At 37.9% G+C, this 25,013-nt stretch overlaps 2 protein-coding genes across 7 annotated transcripts in view; both read right to left on the reverse strand.

Moving 5' to 3' along the window:
- Positions 1-2,576: 2,576 nt before the first annotated feature.
- On the reverse strand, positions 2,577-3,476 carry LOC125776750 (uncharacterized). The gene is made up of 3 exons (XM_049450305.1): positions 3,259-3,476; positions 3,043-3,199; positions 2,577-2,972 (listed from the first exon to the last, which is right to left on the reverse strand). The coding sequence occupies exons 1-3, from the start codon at positions 3,454-3,456 to the stop codon at positions 2,839-2,841; spliced, it is 489 nt and encodes a 162-aa protein (XP_049306262.1). The 5' UTR covers positions 3,457-3,476; the 3' UTR covers positions 2,577-2,838.
- Positions 3,477-19,045: 15,569 nt separating this feature from the next.
- Positions 19,046-25,013, reverse strand: part of LOC105228427 (equilibrative nucleoside transporter 1) — a 159,873-nt gene continuing 153,905 nt past the window's right edge. For all 6 annotated transcript variants that reach the window (XM_049450098.1, XM_049450102.1, XM_049450100.1 and 3 more), the window contains one exon: positions 19,046-19,326. In XM_049450098.1, coding sequence (XP_049306055.1) covers positions 19,185-19,326 — 142 coding nt within the window. In that variant the 3' untranslated portion in view covers positions 19,046-19,184. The remainder of the gene's footprint in view (positions 19,327-25,013) is intronic.

Consider the following 25,013-nt stretch of genomic DNA (forward strand, 5'->3'; position numbering starts at 1 on the left):
AACCAACCGCTTAAATTCAAAATTCTGTTTAACGAATTTTATTTTAGAATTTGCTTGTCATTATAAGACCGTTAATTGATTCATGCGCCGAACTGAAGAAGAGCTAAGCGAGATCGTTAATTCTATTGCGTGGTCGGAAAGCGAAGACGGCGGCGATTTTTCTGCTGATGACAGTGATGTCGACCCCGATTTTGGCTTTAGTGCTGCTTTGCGTAGTGAAGATTTAGAAGACGAAGTAGCAGATGTTCAGAACATTGCTGACTTAGCTGTTGTTCAGAATGTGGCAGATATTGCAGATGTCGATATCGGCAATCCAGTTATAGAAGAAAATAGTGAACCAAATCAATGTAAAATATCCCTTTCTCTTATACGAAAGCTTTTTGTTTCTAAATAAGATTTTTATTAGGCATGGATGTTGCAGAAGAGCCAGTTGTTGTAGGTGATCACGGCCGATGGCTAAAGTATGCCACAATGTTTGAAGGCGTATGGATTGACAAAGAGTCTGATGTATTCAAAAGCCGTTGTGGCGAAAAAGAAATCTTCAATTATACGCTAATTGGATAAGATTTCGAGGTGATGAGGCTTTGACACCGGAGATATTGGCATTGCATTCGCCGCTTCAGTTTTTTACATTTCTTATGTCAGCGACATTGTTTCAAATATTGTGGAACAGAGCAATTTGTACGCAATACAACAAAACATTGAAAAACCATTGAACACCACGCCTGATGAAATAAAACGTTTTATGGGAATCAGTTATTATATGTCGGTGTATAAATATCGCGGAATTCGATCATATTGGGGTAACTATGGTTTCAAGCCAATCATGGATTGTATGCCAAGGAATCGTTACGATAAAATTCGCTAATTCTTGCATTTTAATAATAACGATGAAATGCCACGCTCTAATCGTGACAGGCAGCCTTCCGCGTCATGCCAGCAACTGCCATCAACATCATCGGATGCTACGCGCAGTTGCAGACGTAATCGGGTCTTTAAGGCAGTTGAAATGTATGGACAAATACCACAACACGATTTGGGATATGATCGTTTGTACAAAATACTCCCAATACTCACGGCACTAAATAGGAACTTCAAAAAGGTTCCAATGCGAGCAAGATTATGTGTTGACGAGCAAATCTGTGCGACGAAAATAAAGCAATATGAAACAATACATGCCAGATAAGCCACACCCTTGGGGTGATAAATTATTCCTACTGTGCGATGATTCCGGATGTTGCTACGTATTTGAAATTTATTCCGGTGATGACGACCACCGTCAAGACAATGAACCAAACTTGGGTGTGTCAGCAAATATTGTTGTCAGATTAGCCCGCTCGGTTCCGCGATTTGTAAATCATGCAATTTTTTTTGACGATTATTACACTTCGATTCCGTTGATGGTATATTTGCGAACACAAGGCATCTATTCACTTGGGACTATTCGCCGTTCACGAATTCCATTGTGCAAATTACAGCAGAAATTTAAAAATCGTGGTGATTGGGAAGAATACGCTGGTTCATTTCATGGAATTGATGTTACAACTGTGGCTTGGAATGACAATAAAAAAATTACAGAGAGCATTCAATGTCCAAACGTTATCCACGAGTATAACAAGTACATGTGCGGCGTTGACCTCTTGGATTCGTCACTGGGTCGTAGTCATATTCGCATAAAATCACGAAAGTGGACAAACCGATTATTCTACCACATGTGCGATATGGCTATCATCAATACCTGGATGTTATATAAGCGACATCATGCGGACACCAATCAAACTGAGCCCAAGATGGTATTGCACGAATTTTTGTCAGAAGTTACCCAGTGCCTGACAAAATCTGGTACTGATATGAAAATTGGAAAAGATCGACGAACAAATATAATATCTAAATATCTGCAAAACGTCAACGCCCCATGTCTGGTCCGCTACCATCACGTGACATTCGCCTAGATAACGTTGGGCATTTACCAGAGTATGTGAAGGAGGGAAAGCCGCGATGTAAGAATCCCAATTGCACATCTCGTACAAAAGTACGATGTCGAAAATGTGGAGTACATTTGTGTTTTACACCTGAAAAAACTGCTTTGCTGTATTTCACCAGAGCTAAAGCCAATAATGGTGTAGTATATATTTCTGTGGTGTATCCTGTATATCCTTCTCTTACAATAAAAAAGACAAATCGACATGCAACAGCACACAAAAACATTGACCAACATTGACCAACATCGAAATAAAAAAATTTTTTTTTTTTTAATTCATCTTGTTTATTTTTGTAGTTTGGTTGCGCTAGGAACCAACCAGGGTTTTTCTACCTAGCTGAGGTAAATTTCACTTGCAAACAAAGTTATAGAACAAAGTTTGTTCAGAATCGTGAGTTTTATAACATATTTTTTGCCGTAATAAAACTATATACTTCTTTCTCACACTTTCGTTAAATTTAAGACAAATCGACAGAACTGCTTTCAGGAAAGCGTGGCGGTGCATTCCATATTAGCGTAGTGGGCAGACCACTTACCATTCCCTCGGTCTAGAGTTCGAAACGCGAAATATTTTTTTTAAATTAAAATGTTTACATTAATTTCATTAATAGTTTTTATATTATAATTTTTTGAGTTTAAGAAACTAAAAATAATCTATAATATTATATTTTCCTAATTACATTAGATTACTTTAAATTCATTTTTATAAATATTTTTAAGAAAAATTTAATTACATAGTAAGATATACAAGATTTTTAAAATAAACATTCATATTAAAGCTATTATAGTTACACTATTAAAATTCATTTTTGTTTATACATTCTTAAATCCGACTACATTTTTTTTTTAATTATTATCTATTTGGATTCGTTCGATTCCTCCACAGCTTTTCGCTTCATGTATTTCTTTTGTTTGTACCTATGGTGGCTCATTTCGATGGACTTCCGAATTTGTTTTTCGAAATTCCCCAGTCCACAAGTAACGAAAGAATCTAATAAATTATAATGAAGAGACAAATTAAAACACATCCTCTTAACTAAATATGTATATATTAAATTTACCATATAATATGTTAGATGCCAGTAAAAATTTCGATAGGGGTTGTTTCTCTCCTCTACCGTCCCAGTTACACAAAAACAAAAATTCGTCAGTGTATATATGTCTCAGCACATCATGTAAATTATCTGAATTTCCCTTTGTTTTTAAAATAAACTGTTTCTGTAAATTGAAAATATTTAGCAAAAGTTTAAATAATATTTATTGAAAAAAATGTATACATTACTAGTTGCAGTAGCAAATTCCTCGCATTTCAGTTTCTCGTCCATTTCCAATGCTGCAGCTATCGTTGTTATTGGTAGCGTGGAGGCAACTTCGGTTTGCATACTATCTATTTCTTCAGCAGTCAGTCGGCATACTGAATGGTGATTTTTTCTAATTAAAACCTTACATTCGCGCACAGTTTTTTGTTGGGCCATTTCTTCGCTTTTATGTCAGTTGTTCTACATTAACAAATGTGTACAAATAAAGTGAAAACTAAAACGACAAATTTACATGTACATACCTTCTACAGGAGTCGAAGACGTTGTTGGGAATTCTTCAAAATCAATTGCATCAAAAAGCGCCGGTGAATCCATCTGTTCGTAAAATAAAAAAATGGCAGTATCAAAATTCTTTTAAATAATTCATATCATGAAATAAAATACATTCGGAAAATACCACAATTACTTTAAATAGTACTAATTTGAAAACTCATGAAATGGATGATGTAAAATTGGTATAAGAAGAAACTTGCCCTCATGTGGAATAGAAAAGTATTTATAAACTATATCATCTTTTTCGATTTTAAACAATTTTGGATCTAATTTATTTGCCAACAAAATACCTAAACCAGTTGACGATTCCAATGGTTCTTGAAAGTAGCTTTCAACACCCAAGAAACAATGCGCCGATACTATAGCACTACCAGACTCGTCTGTCATGCCTATTACTTCTATGGGGCCTAATTTTTGACTAAAACAATAAGAGTCTTTTTCTTTTTTATAATCTATATTAAATTAATTAATTTTAGAAATTTTATTGCAACTAAAATCTGCACTATTTCCTTCTTCAAGCCTTAAATGTAATTGCTGCAGGATTTTATTGGGCTTATTTATAAGTTTTTTTTTAATTGAATGTGATTTTCAGACTTATAAGCGGAAAAGTTATCTAGAGGCCCATATAGCTTAGTACATTCAGTTAAATGGAGTAAATCATGTATGTTGTAACTAACTAAATGGTCTCCGTATATATTTCCAAACAAATCAACGAATTTTTCCAAGATTTGTTGGGCAACGTTGGCTTCAGTGCTATATGACTTCTTGAATGATAGCAGCCTTATACCTGCGTGCAATAAGAGGAAATGGTAGTAATGGTCACCACTAACGCAATCTTTTAGAACAAATATACCTATATACAATAAGAACTGCCTAAACTCTGTCGCTTTCCAAATATTGATTTCATCTAAACTTCTACATATTCGGCCGAACTCTGAAGGAACTAAATTGGAGAGAAATGTTATTTTTTCGTTAATTTTGCTAACGTTAATATTGGGTTTTTTAATCAACAATTGAAGCAACTTTTTACATACACCAAGGTGCATCGGGTCTAAAGGAAATTGGGAAACCATTTTAAAATTTCCTGACTCCAAAATGCTTTCTCTAAATTTAAAAGGAGTGATGTGATGTGATCTGTCATTTCTATTTTAAAAAGACAGGTCAGTCCTTCAATTTTTTATTTGTTTTAAAAAACAAACTCTCCGTTCTTTGTAGGCACCAATTTGATCACATTTACAACAGCTACTTTTACCAGTGTGCGATTGAACACCTGTAACAAAAGCTCTAGCAGGAGCATCGCTGCAAAGTAAACGAATATCAAATTTTTTCTTTATAAGATAAACACTAACTTGAAGACCATTTTTTTTAATAATTTACCTCTTCGCAAAATTCTTTCAAAAAATCGTTGATGTTCCAAGGTTTTTCTGTTCCAGAAAATCACGCATTTGTAAACGGCAATACGTTTGGAAAATCAACTATGGACGCTAAAATACGCCATAATACCTTATTTGAATTTTTGAATAATTTAAGGCCATCTATGTAGAATGAGAAATAAGGGCAGTGTGGCAACCACTGATCCAAATGTCAAAAAGTGGATGACATCTGTGGATTAGGTGGAAGATGTGGGCGGTAAGGCTAGCGTCCATCATAGCGTAAGATATATAAGGCATTCCTGATTGTAACGGCGAGCGCGTTAGACGTTCGGCCCGCGAATATACATAAGTAACTCGTTTTTAATAAAGGAAGCGCCGCATGTTATCCGGCCCTCGTTGCCATTGCGAGCAAATCATTCAAACCATTGTGAACGTGAAATTGTACAAACATTCAAAGTGTATTTATTAAATAAAAGTGAACTCTACATTTGTTAAATAAAGTGAACTCAACATTTATTAAAGTTTAATTCTACAAATTGGGGGCTCAACCGGGATCGCCCGTATGCGATTACCCGGGAAAAGTGGACAGTACAGTGAGTGCCTGTGGTTGTTACTTGTGGTCGCACAAAGCGTTTAAAAAAAAACTAAAAGAAACATTTTCTCGGTGAGTGAAACTTTCGGTACATGCGTTAAGCAAAGACAGTGAACTATTAAATTCGTGTAATCCACGTGGAAGTGCTCGGTTAAATCTATTGCGAATTAAAGTGAAAAGTGCTGCAGTAGCACAGGCTATAAGGCGGCAGAACTGCAAAGTATCGTGTGTGTCGTCTAGTATCAGTGAGCAGAATACAGTTGGATAAGTGCCGGAATCTGTAAAAGTTCAACGAAAGTGGTGGCACATAAAGACCACCGAGGTACTGTACCTGCACCGGCAGTCCAAGGAGCGTTAGAGCGTTAGGCGATTCCGTTAGAACGCCAATAACTAACGGCTCGATCACAGTAATAGCAGTACGGCGACTTGGTGAAACAGTTGCACCAATCAGAAGACGGCATCGGCGACAGTGTGGAATTGAAACACACGAAGCAAGCGGTAGCGGTATATAAGTATATACAGCAGGGCGCATAAGCACACGCATACTTTGAATAAGCAGACAGCGGCAGCGACGAGTGGGTAAGGGCGCAGCAAACACCAAGCGCATCAGCAGACACGAGAGCAGAGATATACAACGGTGGTTCAGCGGCGGCAGCGTCGGCATTCACGGCAACAGAGTTTAACGGATGTTGAATGTGACGCGGAGTAGCAGGCGTAGCAGAGAGTGAGCGGCGGGAGCAGAACAAATAAGATAAGGTTTCGAACATTGTAGTAGTTAGAGGTACAAACACACACATACATATACCGATATTGAGTAAATTATTTAGAAGTAGAACAACATCAATTGTAACGGGTGATTTTTTTGAGGTTAGGATTTTCATGCATTAGTATTTGACAGATCACGTGGGATTTCAGACATGGTGTCAAAGAGAAAGATGCTCAGTATGCTTTGACATTTCATCATGAATAGACTTACTAACGAGCAACGTTTGCAAATCATTGAATTTTATTACCAAAATCAGTGTTCGGTTCGAAATGTGAAAATCCGCTTTTTTATCGACAAATTTTGTTCAGCGATGAGGCTCATTTCTGGTTGAATGGCTACGTAAATAAGCAAAATTGCCGCATTTGGGGTGAAGAGCAACCAGAAGCCGTTCAAGAACTGCCCATGCATCCCGAAAAATGCACTGTTTGGTGTGGTTTGTACGCTGGTGGAATCATTGGACCGTATTTTTTCAAAGATGCTGTTGGACGCAACGTTACGGTGAATGGCGATCGCTATCGTTCGATGCTAACAAACTTTTTGTTGCCAAAAATGGAAGAACTGAACTTGGTTGACATGTGGTTTCAACAAGATGGCGCTACATGCCACACAGCTCGCGATTCTATGGCCATTTTGAGGGAAAACTTCGGACAACAATTCATCTCAAGAAATGGACCCGTAAGTTGGCCACCAAGATCATGCGATTTAACGCCTTTAGACTATTTTTTGTGGGGCTACGTCAAGTCTAAAGTCTACAGAAATAAGCCAGCAACTATTCCAGCTTTGGAAGACAACATTTCCGAAGAAATTCGGGCTATTCCGGCCGAAATGCTCGAAAAAGTTGCCCAAAATTGGACTTTCCGAATGGACCACCTAAGACGCAGCCGCGGTCAACATTTAAATGAAATTATCTTCAAAAAGTAAATGTCATGAACCAATCTAACGTTTCAAATAAAGAACCGATGAGATTTTGCAAATTTTATGCGTTTTTTTTTTTTAAAAAGTTATCAAGCTCTTAAAAAATCACCCTTTATGATCTAAACGCTATTGTATTCTTTTGTATTTAACGTATGTGTGTGTGTAGTAGTAAGACGATACAATTACGTATAGGTGTAAGAAGTAGCACTGTTTTGAATTCCTTTCAGTTTATATTACATACACACGTTTATAAAATTCACTTTGTAAGATGGATGCAGCCACAATAAAGGGTATGACCGTAGAGTCGTTGAGGGAAAAACTTAGAGAGCTAAATTTAAGTACAGCCGGTAGGAAGAAGGACTTACAGTTAAGACTGTTACAACACATGGTTTTCGGAGACGAGGTGGATGAGGGGGGAAGTGATAATGAGTCGGCAAATTCATTATACACTACCGAGGATAGGAGTGTAGGTAGGGTGCTATTTACGTTGCGCGATGTCGAAGATAGCATATCCAGTTTTTATGGAGACGGTACTTATAACGTGTACCACTGGGTTGATGAGTTCAACGAAGTTGCGGAAACAGTAGGGTGGAACGATTTACAGAAGTTCATATATGGGAAGCAGTTGCTGAGGGGAGCAGCCAAGTTATTTGTTCGGGGAACTGTTGGGATCAGGAATTGGAATAGCTTGAAAACCGCGTTGGTGGAGGAGTTCGGAGAAAAGTTGAGTGCCGCAGAGGTACATCGTATGTTGAGGAATAGGCGTAAGCAGCCGAAAGAAAGTCTGCAGGAATACTTATACTCTATCATCGAAAGTGGTAAGCCAATATCACTCGATGAAAAGAGTATAATCGAGTATTTCGTGGAAGGTATACCGGATAGTCGTGAGAATAAAAGTATGTTGTATCAAACGCACAGTGTGAAGGAGTTGAAGGAGCAAATCCGGGTATATGAGAGAATTAAGGGTGCATCCGTCGCGAGTCGTAAAGTTTTTCCCCAGTCGTCAAACGCAGGTAGAGGTACTGAAGATCAGGTTAGGAGGAGGTGCTACCGTTGTAATCAGGAAGGTCATCTAGCTAGAGATTGCTCACGCGGTGAAGCAAACAACGTAACTTGTTTTAAATGCAAAGGAAAGGGCCATTATGCTCACAATTGCAAGGGCGCACAACCAGGTAGTGTGGCGAAAAATGAACGGATTAACGCAGTCGGTGGCGAGAAAGGCGAGTACATTTTCGTGAACGCGGTGATAAAAGGGATCACGTTTAGCGCGTTGGTGGATACGGGATGCTTCACGAGTATATTGAGGTACGATACGTTTAGGAAGCTAGGAGGAATTGCTCTCAGGAAGGAGAAACAACGGCTGTATGGAATAGGAAAGGGCGAGATTACAACGATGGGTAACTTTATAGCAGAGATCTCCGTGGAAGGCGTGACAATGGAAGTCAAGTTCGAGGTAGTAAGAGTGCAAGATATACCCTACGCGGCAATCTTGGGAAACAGTATACTTAAAGAAGTGGATTTGGTGTTTAGCAAAGGCGGAGTGGTGTTTAGAAAACCCAATAAGGGCGGAGTAATGTCGGTGGACACGGGTGCCAAGGAGTTGGCGGTTAAAAATATACGCGTTCGAGGGGGCGATGAAACTGAAATCTCAGCGAGTGAGAGGGTTTCCGCCGAGCAAGGGTGTGAGGACAAGGGTAATCAGGAAGGGCTGGGAAAGGAGGACACGGTATGTCCTGGCGAAGGCTCTAAAGAGGAGCGAGAATTCAAAGTCTTGTGTGGGATAGAGGTACAGGTAGAGGATAAGGCGGACAGAGTAGACTTATCACATTTGGATAAATCTGACGCGGCGTTCGTCAAAACGTTGATAAGCAAATATCAGCCTCAGAAACCAACGAGTGTGCCAGTTGAGATGAAATTAATTTTGACAGACGATAAACCGGTATATCAACGGCCTCGCAGGGTATCGTATGAAGATCAAAAGTACATAGAGAATCAAGTCGGGGAAATGCTTAAAGATGGGATTATACAAAACAGCACGTCCGAGTATGCGTCGCCAGTGGTACTAACCACAAAAAAGAATGGATCGAAAAGATTTTGTTGCGATTTTCGTAAAATGAGAAACGAGAAGATACTAAGGGACAACTTCCCTATGATACTCATAGACGAGGCACTGGACAGATTACAGGGAGCGCAAATATTCACCACTTTGGATTTGAGGAACGGGTTTTACCACGTACCAGTTGAACCGGACTCCAGGAAGTACACTGCCTTCGTAACAACCAGTGGACAATACGAATTCCGTTTCGTCCCTTTCGGTATCACCAATTCCCCAGCAGTGTTTTGCAGATTTATCAGGGCAGTTTTCCAAGATATGATTCGAGACGGTACGGTGGTGATATACATGGACGACATAGTCATTCCTACAAAAGAGATGTCTACCGGGCGTCAGCAGTTAGAGAGGGTGTTAAATAGAGCAAGCGAGTGGGGACTACGTTTAAATTGGGAGAAATGTCAAATTTTGAAGAGACAAATAAATTTTTTGGGGTTCATAGTGGAGCATGGGAAGATGTTACCGTCGAATGAAAAAACGGAAGCGATTAAAAACTTCCCGATTCCTAGGAACATAAAGGAGTTACAAAGATTTTTGGGGTTAACATCGTTCTTCAGAAGGTTTATTCGGGATTACGCAAGGATAGCCAAACCACTGTCGGACTTGTTAAGGAAGGATGAGAAGTTCAGGCTGGGTGACGACCAGTTAGTAGCCTTTGCGGAATTGAAAGCCGCACTGGTTAAAGCTCCAGCATTACAGTTATACAACCACGGGGCGGAAACGGAACTACACGCGGATGCATCGAAATACGGTTACGGAGCGGTACTGCTCCAAAGGGACGCGGAAGATCAATTGTTGCACCCTATAGCGTTCATGAGTCCTAAGACTACAGCAGCTGAAGAAAGGTATAGCGCATTCGAACTTGAGGTTTTGGCGGTAATTAAAGCTTTAAAAAAGTGGCGGGTTTATCTGAAGGATATCCATTTTAAAATAGTGAGCGATTGCAATGCATTCACAATGACGGTGAAAAAAAGCGACGTTCCAGACAGAATCATGAGATGGGCCATGTACCTCCAGGAGTACGATTACGTTGTTGAGCATAGGTCGGGGACGCAGATGAGACACGTAGACGCATTAAGTCGCGTATATTGTTTACTAATAGAGGACTCCTTGAAGTTTAGATTGAAGGAAGCTCAATTGCAAGATGATTGGATTAGAGCAGTGAGAAAAGCGTTAGAGAATGGACCCTATGAGAAGTTTTACATAAGAAATGAGTTAGTATATTACGATCCCATCAAGGAGTTGTTGGTTGTTCCCGCAGACATGGAAGATGAGATTATAAAGTTAGCACACAGGCAAGGACATTTTGCGGTTAAGAAAACGGAAGAGATTTTAAGTAAGAATTACTATATACCAAACGCAAACGGGAAGGTGCAGAAAATAGTCAGAGCTTGCATTGAATGTATTGTAGCAGATGCAAAACGGGGGGAAAAGGAAGGTTTGTTGACCCCAATCGACAAGTCTCAAGAACCATTAGGAACGTACCATATAGACCACGTGGGTCCATTGACCGAAACCAGGAAACAATATAACTACATTTTAGTAGTAGTAGACGGTTTTTCAAAGTTCGTGTGGTTGTACCCAACGAAGTCAACTGGGGTGGAAGAGGTAGTGGATAGGTTAGAGAAACAGGCGTCGATTTTTGGAAATCCGAGGCGGATTGTTACAGATAGGGGGGCTGCCTTTACGACAAATGCTTTCAAAGATTATTGCAACCAGGAAGGCATACAACACTTGCTGATTGCGACAGGGGTTCCTCGCGGCAACGGTCAGGTGGAACGAGTGCATCGTATAGTTATTCCAATGCTTGCGAAAATGTGTCAGAACACTTCAACTCAGTGGTACCGTCAAGTGCCAAAAGTTCAACAAATTATGAATAAAACCTCTCCGCGGAGTACGGGGATAGCACCCTTCAAAATACTTACAGGTTTAAATATGCGCACATCAGATAGTTCAGAATTACAAACTATGCTAGACGGAATAGAGGTGGAAGAGTTAAATACTCAGCGCGACATAGTAAGACAGGAGGCAAAAGAAAACATAAAGAGAATTCAGGAAGAGAACAAGAATAGAACGGGAAATTTTAGATACGGAGTTAACTAAGCAGTCGCCATTAAAAGAACACAGTTCGGGGTTGGCATGAGATTGAGGCCGAAATATCTCGGACCATACAAAATAGTCGCACAATTACCACACGGAAGATACGAAGTGAAGAAAATAGGAATCCATGAAGGACCTAACAAGACCATTACAGTTGCAGAAAATATTAAGAAGTGGGGTTAGGTATTCGAGGGCGAATAGCTTGTCAGGACGGCCGATTGTAGGATGAGAAATAAGGGCAGTGTGGCAACCACTGTTCCAAATGTCAAAAAGTGGATGACATCTGTGGATTAGGTGGAAGATGTGGGCGGTAAGGCTAGCGTCCATCATAGCGTAAGATATATAAGGCATTCCTGATTGTAACGGCGAGCGCGTTAGACGTTCGGCCCGCGAATATACATAAGTAACTCGTTTTTAATAAAGGAAGCGCCGCATGTTATCCGGCCCTCGTTGCCATTGCGAGCAAATCATTCAAACCATTGTGAACGTGAAATTGTACAAACATTCAAAGTGTATTTATTAAATAAAAGTGAACTCTACATTTGTTAAATAAAGTGAACTCAACATTTATTAAAGTTTAATTCTACATCTATTCCCACATCAAGCAAAATGGTATTCGTATTTTCCAGTTGAGGAAATAAATTATTCTTAAAATAATTTTGAATTCCTCTATATAAAAAAGATCCACTTGGAATCGTTTGAATATTTACTTTTTTTCGGCTGGTACCTAGGAGACTTTTAGCCGTTAAAGGTAAATCAGTGCAACCTATTTTTCGCAGCGTTTGCAACAGATCGCTCAATGTATTGTGGGATACCATATTTCTTAAAGCCCATGCTTTTAATTCTAAGCTAAATATATTATTTTCTATCATTTTTAAATTTACACTATCACTAATATCGCTATCGCTGCTTAGCGAAAAATCAAGGGAGCTTTCTAAACTGTACCCCTCCACAATGGGATCAAATTCAGAATTTAAATCTTTTTCAGAAAAGTTCATAAACTGAGATGCACTAAGATTAAAAGCCTTTTTTTCTCGGCTCATATAAGTACTGAATGTATTTTTTTTTTTCATTTTAATTGTTATGTTTGCTACTTACCCTTTTCTCCCACACGTTTGTAGTAACCACTTAAAATCAAATATTATATACATATATTATAAGAAACAAATTTATTTAATTGCAGAAAATGAAAACTTCTTATCGCGACACGTTCAAAAAAGAAATCGTTTTTCTTTGAATTCAATTAGTCGCAACGAACAAGCAAACGTCAAATTCACGGTATCATGCCGTACGCTTTCACATCCATTGTTTTCAATAAGCAATGACAGCTAAAAAATCAGTTTGTCTTCTTTTGTTTTATTTTTCTTAACATCTGTTGAGTGAAGAGCGTGTAATATAAAACAAGCAAAAGACAATTGATTGATCTCTTACTCACTTGACAGAATTGTGAGGGTGTGTTAGTGACATGTAAAAATTCTGTAAATGTGTTGGAGTTTCGGTCACGCAGGTTTTGCTGGGTAGGTTTCTACAATATGGGTATGTAGTAAGTGTAAGAATTTCTTCTAGTTTGTCTACGGTGTTGACTTTATCTGCTATTTCTCTTATTAAAAAATGTTTTGAGTACCTACACATACTAGTTATATATGTTCTATTCCCTATGTGGAATTAATCCATACTTATAGATTCTCCTGGTAGATTTGTTGCTGGTGTTCTCCCTATCAGTTGTTTTGTTGGTCTACGTTCGTATTTTTGTTCATAACAATTTGAACAGTTTCGTGCAAAGTTTTTGATTTGTTTCGCCATATCGGGCCAAAAATATTGTTGTCTAATTTCCATCACTCGGTTATGTGTATTTGTTATAATTTCCAATTGCTTGTTTTTGTCTGTTATGTCTTCGACTAGATTTTGTGCTATAAAGAGCTTGTAGTTTGGAAAATGTTTACTTAGTAGTGATTTTATTGTGAATAGTACTAGTTCATCAATTTTAATCGCGTTATTGAAAAGTCGTTTGTGTTTCTTTTTCATTTCGTTTAGTTTTCTTTAATATGATTTGATTCTTAAATGAATTTATCGTTTGTTTTGGTGAACTACGAGTCGAGTGCATCGATTCTATTGTTGAAGTATTAATTTTTTGTCTTGATAACGCATCTGCTACTACGTTTTGATTTCCTGGTTTGTATACTACTTTTGCTCCAGATTCTTGTATACAATTTTTCCATCTTTTTAGTTTTATATTTGGATTTTTGACCGAAATAGAAAATATTAATGCCTGGTGATCAGTGTGTATAGTTAAGTTAGTTGTACAATAATTTTCTTCTGTTTTGTTAATGTTCTTGATATAAAAAATATAGGTTTCTTTTCTTGTGATAAAACTCCTCCTATGGCGAAATTACTCTCATCTATAGTTAAGTCGATAGGTTTTGAGAAATCTGGTTGAAATAGTTCAACTTCTTCTTTTAATTTTGTTTTAATTATTTGTATAGCTTTTATAGCTTCTTTATCTAATTTAATTTCTTTCTTAGCTGACATTTTTTTACTCGTTATACCATTTTCTCCTTGTAGATGTCTGGTGAGTGGTTTTGTTATTTTGCTATATACTTGTATAAATTTCCTATGATATCCCGCCATACCTAAAAATGACCTTAATCCTTAACACGTCGTCGATATATACAAACGCAAATTTATTTATATATAGTATTCTCGTAGAATATCATCAACACATCTTTGAAATATTGAGGATGCATTTCTTAATCCGAAGGGCATTCGTATGAATTCATATTTTGCTCCATTTATAGAAAATGCTGTTTTTGCCTATCTTCTTTTTTTATCATAATTTGGTGAAATCCTGCTTCTAAATCTATCGTGGAAAAATATTTAGCTTTACCTAACGCTTGTATTGTCATGTTTATATCCGGAATAGGATATCTATCTGTTATAGTTTTTGAATTTAATTTTTGAAAATCTATCACTAATCTTTTCTCGGGTTTTCCATTTTCACTAGTTTGTTGTAATCGTATTTCGATTTGTTTAGCACTTGTACATATATGTTTGCATTAAGCTTTGATATTGATCACATGCTAAGGCTGTTTTTATAAGTTTTTATTTTTTAATCCTTTAATAAGTTGTGTTATAGATTCTTGTTCAATATATTTGTTATTTATTTCTGTTTTTAGAAGGTCCACTGTATTTTTAATCAGCTTGCTGTGCAGTGTCAATGTGTATTGGAAATAAGAGTCCAAGTCTTCTGTTGGTTGTTGTGCCAAGTTCTTCATGTGTTCTTGTATTTCATACAGTGCGTTTGGGTCGTGATATAGTGCGTCCAAAGCTTCCATGATACTATAGAAGTTGAGAGGTGTGTTGTTGCATTCAAGTAACATATCTGCATGCCACGTGATTCTTCTTCTGAAGGTTGTAATGATATTGTAGAATTGAGGTGTATTCTGGAATACTGCGAGTGGTTCCATGACTTTCATTACATGTGACTTCCATATCGTATATTATTCTTTGTTTCCTTGGAAAATAGGTAATTCCTTTATTAAGTAGAAGTTTCGCTAGTATTAGGATTTGTAGTTTGGAACATCCGTAATATTAACTCCTTGTCCTTTCTCCTTTCCTCGTCAAATTTCGAGAACTGATTCTGAATGTAGGACATTATGTAGTTTTCAGGAGTGGTATGGACTGTAGCTGAAGGATTTATGTCCTCGTTTGGAATTGTCCGTTTTGCTCCTTGACTCATTTTGTGTGTGTCTGTCTTCGTTAAGGATTATTTAAAGATTTTGGCTTTCTTTACTAAAGATTTCAGCTTAAAGATTTAGATGTCTTTCTTTATGCGCTTCGAAGATTCTTAAGGATGCCGAAGTCCTGTTGTGCGATCTCCTCCTTCCCAGCAAAGAGCGGTTGAGCCCCCAGTTAATTCATATACTTATGAATGGTTAAAAAAATATGTATTTACTTTTGCAGAATAAGATCTTTATTCTAGAAATTCACATACTTAAATGAACATGCTTTCGTATTATCCTATGGGTTATATATTATTCGTTAAGTTGATAACATATTCATGTTTTGTGGCTTAGGTCTAAAGTCTAATTGTATTATTTGTTGTAAACAAGTGCTTATCGTGCGTCCTAGGCATGCCTAGCATTCGGGTATGGTGTGGTATGAGTTCAAAGTCTTGTGTTTGATACTATTGTTTATTTGATTAGGACAGATCTGGTTTTATCAGCGTTTCTCATATACTTGTGTATAAGTGTCGTTGATACTGGTATTAACTCACGCGACAAGCAGTTTGAATAAAGTGTTTCTGTTCTTACAAAATTGTTTCGATCGGTTACTACATAGTATAATAGTTTTGTTCACCTAACGGTTGTTTGTATCACCCAAAGATAATCGAATTAGATATAGGGTCATATATACATATATAAATGATCAGGATGATGAGACGAGTTCAAATCTAGGTGACTGTTTGTCCGAGTGTGGGTTGAATAAAAATTGAGATGTCTTAATGAAACATGGTGTTCATATTTCTCGGCACCGTAAGACGATTCGCATTGCAGATGGGCGCAATCGGATCAATGCCACGCTCACCAAACACCATTAAGCAGATACCTATAAGTTGCCATAACTTAGCACCAACTTAAGATAAAGAATTGTAATTTGGCACAGGGGATTCCAGTAAAAGGGGGCACTTGTGGGCTCAAAATTTTGAAAAAGTGTGAGTGGCCCGCTCGCAAACTGATGTAATGTAAATATCTTCTAAACCACTTAAACTACAAAACTCAAATTCATTCCGGAGTATGTGGCATATTAATAGTATGAACTTTAACTTTAATGTGCATTTTGTCCACTTTTTACCAATTTGTCGAAGTATAATTTTTCAGGTGGAAATAATTGTCAGTTACATCTGCACCAAATGCCACATCAAAACAATTATTCGTGTTTAATATACGCTTGTCTTTCCGAAGAACATAAAGTGTATTCGGCGATTTTTACGATTATTCAACAAGGAGTTCCATTTTGTGTGCGGAATCAAAGCTCTAGTGCCGAAACTTTGAGAATGTTGGCCTTCGATGATAATTGTTTGCGCGAACAATAGTATTGGTACAAATAATTCAAAGAGCGTTGACGACGAACCACGTCCAGGACGGCCGTCAACATTAACTGATAATAAATATGTCAATAAAATAAAGGAATTGGTGCTTGAGAATCGACGGTTAACAACCAGAAATCTTACTGGCATAGTTGATTTATCGGAAGTTAATGCCTGTTAAATAATACTTTCCGACTACCAGTAACATACTGTTACTGACGATGAGTCTTAGATCTATGCTTACAATCCGGAATTAGATGGTCTTCTTCTTCCTTAGTGGCGTAGACACCGCTTACGCGATTATAGCCGAGTAAACCACAACGCGCCAGGCATTTTTTTACAGCTCATCGTTCCGTCGAATGCGATATTCGCCGTAGCCAACGCGCTAAGGACCATAAATATTTCGTAGAACCTTTCTCTCGGAGAAACTCGTAACGTCGACTCATCAGATGTTGTCATTGTTCATGCCTCTGCACCACTGAAATCTGATAGTTGTTGGAATCAGAATTGAAACCGATCAATAAAAGTAGTAGGTGTCATGAATTCAGATATTATAGAAGATAGTCGCTCGCAGATTTGAAATGTAAGTTAAGAAATCAAGTTATTTTATTATTTCGAGCTAATTTATCTTTATTTTTATAGGAGAAAACATAAGTAAAAAACACGAAATGTCTAAATTATTGAGTTTTTGGAAAAAATCCATATTTAAAGGTATTAGATTTACAAAACGTAATAAACGTAATGCCTCTTTATTAATTCGATAAATGTTATCTCTTAAAATATTCCTTTAATTCGGAACTCATTACAAACTTGAATAGGACTGTTTTCAAATGTATTAATTTGCAAGTTTTGTCACATTAGTAAACAGCTGGTTCGAATATTGGTTTTGTGTATGTTCGAAAAGACGAAAATCCAATCAGATTCTGAGACAACTTTGAAAATCAGAATTGGTTTGCAATTCTGACAGCTAAGCTATGCTCTCTTGGATTCCACAAACACCCTGTATGACTATTTACAGTGGCGTCGGATACAAGTGGCGAGCCTGACTGTTTCTTTGATGACAAGAGGTATTTCGTCTTCTACTTGTTCACTACCAGACCCATTTTCTTCGCATGCTTTTGTTAAACCTTTGTCGACAATCATCAGTACCCGCCGCTTTGTTGTTCTTCAGACGGATAATTGCTATTCGAACTTCTTCATTGTCGGGCAATGGAACGTTTGCTCCATCTTCATCGATTGGGGAATCGCGCTCCCCATCTCCTGGTGATATGCTTTCCCTGCAATTCAACAGGACGGAGCTTTGTTCTCTCCATAATATTAGTATGCTCTGGGCATCAATAACTAGGGCATCTTTGGCGGAGACTTCTGTTAGTCACCGCATCGTTTCGCAGAATTTTCGAGCATTACCCCTGTCGACTAGCCTGTCAAGTTCTTCATCCTCAGCCATTTCGACCTCTCTCTTTTTTTTATCTGAAAATGCGTCTCGCTACCCTCTTCAACTCTCGATATCTATCCCATCGCGCACATATTGTTGCGTCATTTGCTGCACTGAGGTGGCTGCGAAATTGGCTGCAACAATATAGTGATCCGAGCCGATGTTAGGAACTCTGAGCGCACGCACGTGTACCGTAGAGTATACTACTTTACAGTATACTACTATACTGTAACTGCCAGAATACCAAAATGAGACTCCTGACTAACAGAATCACTAAATTACTATAGTCACTATTAGAGACATGAGACAATCGTCTCACGCAGAATACCGACATTAGTGTCTTGTCACTCCATCACATGAAACAACAAAAATGTAAATATTGAAAATCGTAATATTTTTAAAAAATTCGGCAAAATTAAATTTTTTTTCAAAACTGTAATTTTTTAGAGTAAACGCTTTTTTTGCAATTTTTTTCACTTTTGCAACTTTTCAGATAGCGACATTTTTACTAATCAAGAATTCATCATTCATCATGTATTATTTTTCAGATGACCACAAGGAACTCAATGAAAATAACATTTTTTAAAATTGATTTTCTGTACTCTTCAAATATAAATAAACAAATGATAAAAAAATGAATGTATACAAAAACTATCAAATGCATTTTTTTATCAATTGCAAAAAAATTTTGGACTTCTAGAGTAAAATACCCCCTAAAACTTTTGCAAATTTGTAAAATTTTGTATTGTATTTTTTTGCAAAAATAGTGCGTGTATACCCACCGTTATTTCCATTTTTTTACGTTTCATTTTACGATTAAGGCCACACTTTTGAGCAATGGCTTAAATTCTAAATTCTTGTTGTTGTCGAGAATGCGAGTTTCTTCTGATAATATTTTTATAGCTGTAGATTTTATTTAATAACCTTTTAAATCAAATTGAATTTCAAAGTTATTTTTTTTTTAACTAAATTTCCATGTGTTCTTTAATGTTGAAGACCGAACGATTTATTTTCTCAATTGTCTTTTAAATACAGCAAAGAACATCTCCGCAAAGCGCTGAATATTATCAATGGTTTTGAAAGTCAAAAACACGGTTTAATTTTAATGAAATTTTATCAAACAATTTTATTTGATATTATTAATTTGTGTTTTACATATGTTGAAATGATAATAGCATATCAATGTAAAATTTATATAAATGAAAATCTCTTTAAAAAGATATATCATTTTTTCTTAGACAATAAAATAAGGATTTAAAAACGAAAATAAAATTCCACCGAATATTCCTGTAATGAGCATTGCAGCGGCAAACATTCCAGCTTTAACTTGATATTTCGGTTCAACTGATTGTGGGGCGTACATCATTGCCAAAGAGCTAAAAAATAAAGTGATTAATACGAAATAAAAATTGCATTGCGGTAATAATAAATATACAACTTTTTTTTTAAAGAAACTAAAAAATTGGTTTATATTGCAAATAATCTAACAACCCTACAAGCAAGTAATGGATTTCTGTTATACCCGTGACTAGGATTTTCAGCTCTCAAACTATGGAATATAGTATTTTTCCTCATTTTATATAGTATTTGCAATAAAAATATAATATTTTTCATAAAAAGTCAACAATGTATTCTTTAATTCTTTATTAAAAAAAGATATAAAAACATAACAAAACAATTTAAATCCAGTCAGTTTTAAACAAAAAAAATGGTATTCGTATAACCGCATTAACCGATTACAGTTCAAAGAGCATTTGATTGAATACCAATAATGAAACATTAAATACTTCAATCCCACTTTAAGTTTTTTGAAAACAAAAGCAATATTTAAAAAAAACTTAAAAAATATTACCAATATTACATTCGCGGTAAATTATATTATATTGGCTATAAATTAGATTTGCGACATATTGAAAAATTTTGACTATTTTTCTTTTGTTTGTTAAGAGCATATTATTATTTTTTAAATATCGCTCTTTATCTAACAAAACCCATAAAAATCTTAATTTCAAACTTTGAGCAAAAAACGAAAAACTCAGCAAAATTTCATCTAAATTTAAAACTTTGTTGTAAGGATTTAAAAAAAAAATGTTTGTTGCTATACAGTTTTATATCTTAATCAATTTAAGTGTCATTAAGTGTAATTGTAAAGCTGCTGAAAATTCTTCTTCTTCTTTACTGGCGTAGACACCGCTTACGCGATTATAGCCGAGTCAACAACAGCGCGCCAATCGTTTCTTCTCTTCGCTACGTGGCGCCAATTGGACATTCCAAGCGAGGCCAGGTCCTTCTCCACTTGGTCCTTCCACCGGAGTGGAGGTCTTCCTCTTCCTCTGCTTCCCGCGGCGGGTACTGCGTCGAATACTTTCAGAGCTGGAGTGTTTTCATCCATCCGGACAACATGACCTAGCCAGCGTAGCCGCTGTCTTTTAATTCGCTGAACTATGTCGATGTCGTCGTATATCTCGTACAGCCCATCGTTCCATCGGATGCGGTATTCGCCGTGGCCAACGCGCAAAGGACCATAAATCTTCCGCAGAACTTTTCTCTCGAAAACTCGCAACGTCGACTCATCGGTTGTTGTCATCGTCCAAGCCTCTGCACCATATAGCAGGACGGGAATTATGAGCGACTTATAGAGTTTGGTTTTTGTTCGTCGAGAGAGGACTTTACTTTTCAATTGCCTACTCAGTCCGAAGTAGCACCTGTTGGCAAGAGTAATCCTGCGTTGGATTTCTAGGCTGACATTGTTGGTGGTGTTAATGCTGGTTCCTAAGTAGACGAAATTATCTACAACTTCAAAGTTATGACTGTCAACAGTGACGTGAGTGCCAAGTCGCGAGTGCGACGACTGTTTGTTTGATGACAGGAGATATTTCGTCTTGCCCTTGTTCACTGCCAGACCCATTTGCGTTGCTTCCTTGTTCAGTCTGGAGAAAGCAGAACTAACGGCGCGGGTGTTGAGACCGATGATATCAATATCATCGGCATACGCCAGCAGCTGTACACTCTTATAAAAGATTGTACCTGCTCGATTCAGTTCTGCAGCTCTAATAATATTCTCCAGCAGCAGATTGAAAAAGTCGCACGATAGGGAGTCGCCTTGTCTGAAACCTCGTTTGGTATCGAACGGCTCGGAGAGGTCCTTCCTGATCCTGACGGAGCTTTTCGTGTTGCTCAACGTCAGTTTACACAGCCGTATAAGTTTTGCGGCACTTAATTAAGATATAAAACTGTATAGCAACCAACATTTTTTTTTTAAATCCTTTCAACAAAGTCTTAAATTTAGATGAAATTTTGCTGAGTTTTTCTTTTTTTGCTCAAAGTTTAAGTTAAGATTTTATGGTGTTTGTTGGATAAAAAGCGATATTTAAAAAAAATAATATACCCTTAACAAACAAAAGAAAAATAGTCAAATCTTATCAATAAGTCGCGAGTCTATTTTATTGGCTACTAGTGTATTTATCAATACATATTGTTACAAAAGTAGTATTAAGTTGTATTTGTATTGCTATATGCATCCCTTATTATGAACAATAGCTGTAGGTATATGGAATAGCATTTGTTTTGTTATAGACATCAGGCGCCGTGGCTGTCTGCTTGTCGAAACAATAGACATCTGGCGCCGCACTGTCTGCTTGTCTACTTAAACAATTGCTGAGTCTGGCGCCGCGGCTGTCTGCTTGCGTCTGGCGCCGTATAGCATTATGTTCTGGTAATTTCCAGACGCAATATTCTAGAAGGACACGTCGGCATCAGCGAGAAGTGCGTGGCTATATAAGCCGTGGCAGCGCCAACGTAATCAACCAGTGCTAAGAGTAAACTGCTATAGTGTAGACGAGTTGTAAAATAAAGAGTTGTTGAATTAAATTCAACAGTTATTGGTTTTATTTGTCAATCCAGAGATACGAACCCAGTAAAGTAAAACTAGCAAGGAGTAAATTCGCAACAATTGGTGTCAGAAGTGGGATTGTCAAATAATCCAAATTCAAGATGGTTAAATTCGGAGAATTGAGAATTCAGCAATTAAAAAAGGAACTGGAGGAGCGTAATTTGCCGATAAGCGGGCAAAAGGCGGATCTGCAGGCACGATTACGTAAAGCAATGGAAGCGGATGGAATTAATGTGGACGAGTTCGAATTTGATGGGCCAGAAACTTCTAAAAAGGTAGAAGAAAAAGTAGAAGAACAACGAACATCGTCAAGTGTAGACACGAACATGCTGTTAGTGGCTATTAAGCAAATAGCAGAAAATGCAGTGCAAACAGATAATCGTCTGGCACAGCAAATAGCTGAAAATACATCGCAGTTAAAGTCTTGCATTACACAACAGATGACTGAAAATAATACGCAGATAGAAAAGCGTTTGGTACAACAGATTACAGAAAATACTACACAAGTACAAAAACAACTGCAAGAGAAATTTTCAAAATTTGAAGAGGAATTAAGCACGTTAAAAAATTAAGAAGAAAATTTAAAATCAGAATTTCTTCAACTGAGTAATCGTATGCGAGAACTGCAACTGCATGGCCCTGCACCATCAACAAATAATCCAAGATTGAAGGCACCCACATTCGATGGAAGTATTCCATTTCAAATTTTCAAACTTCAGTTTGAAAAGACAGCAATGGCCAATAACTGGAATGCAGCGGACAAAGTGGCGTCCTTGTTTGTATCATTGAAAGGACCTGCGGCAGAAATCCTTCAGACTATTCCAGACTGTGAACGGGACAACTATGAGGCATTGATGAGTGCGATAGAAAGACGATATGGTAGTGAGCACCGGAAACAAATATACCAGATCGAACTGCAAAATAGGGGTCAGAAGATGAACGAGTCATTGCAAGAGTTCGCAAATGAAATAGAACGACTTGCTCATTTGGCAAATGCAGATGCACCTGTGGATTACATTGAGAGGGTGAAAATTCAAAGTTTCATAAATGGAATTCGTGATGTGGACACCAAACGCGCCACATATGCATTGCCAAAAAGACCGTTTGCTGAAGCGGTTTCGCACGCCCTCACACAGGAAGCAGCTTCCCTACTAAGTAAACCACCACACAAGGTACAAAGAGTTGAAATGGAACAACCGCTGATGGAAGAAATATTGAAGACTCTGAAGACAATTGCTGCACAGCGAGTAAATACAACAGGCAGATGTTTCAACTGTGGAAAAGCGGGTCACTTTGCCCGAAATTGCAATATAAAGGTAAATCCATCAAAACGGAATCAACCAACAGAACACCGAAAGAGGATTCACCATTCACGGATGCATTATCGCGTCGCCCTTGTCCACTGGAACGTAAACATTGCTCCAAATCAGAAGGAAAAGAAGGTATAATCGACGTGCGATTACTGAATATAGAACCTGAAGATGATTGGACTCCTCACCGCATCAGAATCAATCAGCTGGAGGACCCTGATCTTGCAAAGCTGATAATAGCCAAAGAAAATGGGGTACGACCACCAAAGGAACAAATAAGTAGCGAGAGTCCAACTGCAAAAGCATATTGGGCCCAATGGAACAGCATAAACCTCGTTAATGGATACCTTCATCGTACCTGGGAAAGCGAAGATGGCAAACAGTCTCGTCTGCTGATCATAGTACCGAAGTCCATGATCCCGAAAGTATTGAAAGAATATCACAATGGACCTAGTGGAGGACACCTTGGGATTACAAAAACTATAGAGAAGATTAAACAACGGTTCTACTGGATCGGTTGTCGAGATTCCATAGCAGAATGGATAAGTAATTGCGTGGAGTGCATGGCAGCTAAAGGTCCTAAAGCCAAAAGTCGCGGTAGGCTACAACAGTACAACGTGGGATCACCATTTGAACGAGTCGCAATGGATGTTGCAGGTCCGTTCCCAACCAGTACGGCCGGAAACAAATATCTACTGGTTGTCATGGACTATTTCAGTAAATGGCCAGAAGTGTATGCCTTACCAAACCAATAAGCGAAGACAATAGCCGAAGCGTTTGTAGAAAATTGGATAACAAGGTTCGGAGTGCCCGTCGAATTACACTCAGATCAAGGCAGGAATTTCGAATCTTCCATTTTCCAAGAAGTCTGTACATTATTGGGCATCCACAAGACACGGACAACAGCGTTACACCCACAATCAGATGGTATGGTAGAGAGATTCAACCGAACGCTCGAAGAACATCTGCGGAAAATCGTTGATAAAGACCAACGGAATTGGGACAAGTGCATCCAGATGTTCCTGCTGGCATATCGTTCAACGAAGCACGAGACAACTGGTTACACGCCAGCAAAGATTATTTTCGGATCTGATCTGCGACTCCCTGCTGATCCTAAGTTTGGAACGAATCCTACAGCTGTAAGAAATGATGGAGATTATTGTTCTGCCTTAAAGGAAGAAATGAATGAATTGCATCTAATGGTAAGACAGCATACGCATCTGATGAGCAATAAGATGAAGGACCGGTTCGATCAAGCGGCAAATTCAAAAGGTTTTGAAGACGATGATCTGGTCCTGTTGTACAATCCACTTCGAAAGAAAGGCTTGTCCCCGAAACTGCAGACAGCCTGGGAAGGACCCTACATGGTGATGAAACGACTTAATGACGTGGCATACCGCATACAAAGAAATGGGAAAGCACGATGTAAAATGAAAGTAGTACATTTGGAGAGGCTCGCCCCATTTGGTTCAAGAGGATTAGTGCCTAATCGGGACGATTAGGCTTTAGTGGAGGGCAGTGTTACAAAAGTAGTATTAAGTTGTATTTGTATTGCTATATGCATCCCTTATTATGAACAATAGCTGTAGGTATATGGAATAGCATTTGTTTTGTTGTAGACATCTGACGCCGTGGCTGTCTGCTTGTCGAAACAATAGACATCTGGCGCCGCACTGTCTGCTTGTCTACTTAAACAATTGCTGAGTCTGGCGCCGCGGCTGTCTGCTTGCGTCTGGCGCCGTATAGCATTATGTTCTGGTAATTTCCAGACGCAATATTCTAGAAGGACACGTCGGCATCAGCGAGAAGTGCGTGGCTATATAAGCCGTGGCAGCGCCAACGTAATCAACCAGTGCTAAGA

Source organism: Bactrocera dorsalis, chromosome 2 (genome assembly GCF_023373825.1).
Source record: "Bactrocera dorsalis isolate Fly_Bdor chromosome 2, ASM2337382v1, whole genome shotgun sequence".
Taxonomy (NCBI): Eukaryota; Metazoa; Arthropoda; class Insecta; order Diptera; family Tephritidae; genus Bactrocera; species Bactrocera dorsalis.

What these genes read in the sequence shown, in the direction of transcription:
- LOC125776750 (XM_049450305.1), bottom strand. Translation starts at nt 3,456, where the DNA reads ATGGCCCAACAAAAAACTGTGCGCGAATGTAAGGTTTTAATTAGAAAA. An exon ending in TTGCTACTGCAACTAGTAAT is followed by an intron (nt 3,200 to 3,258) that starts GTATACATTTTT and finishes TTCAATTTACAG; the next exon opens with AAACAGTTTATTTTAAAAAC. An exon ending in GGCATCTAACATATTATATG is followed by an intron (nt 2,973 to 3,042) that starts GTAAATTTAATA and finishes ATAATTTATTAG; the next exon opens with ATTCTTTCGTTACTTGTGGA.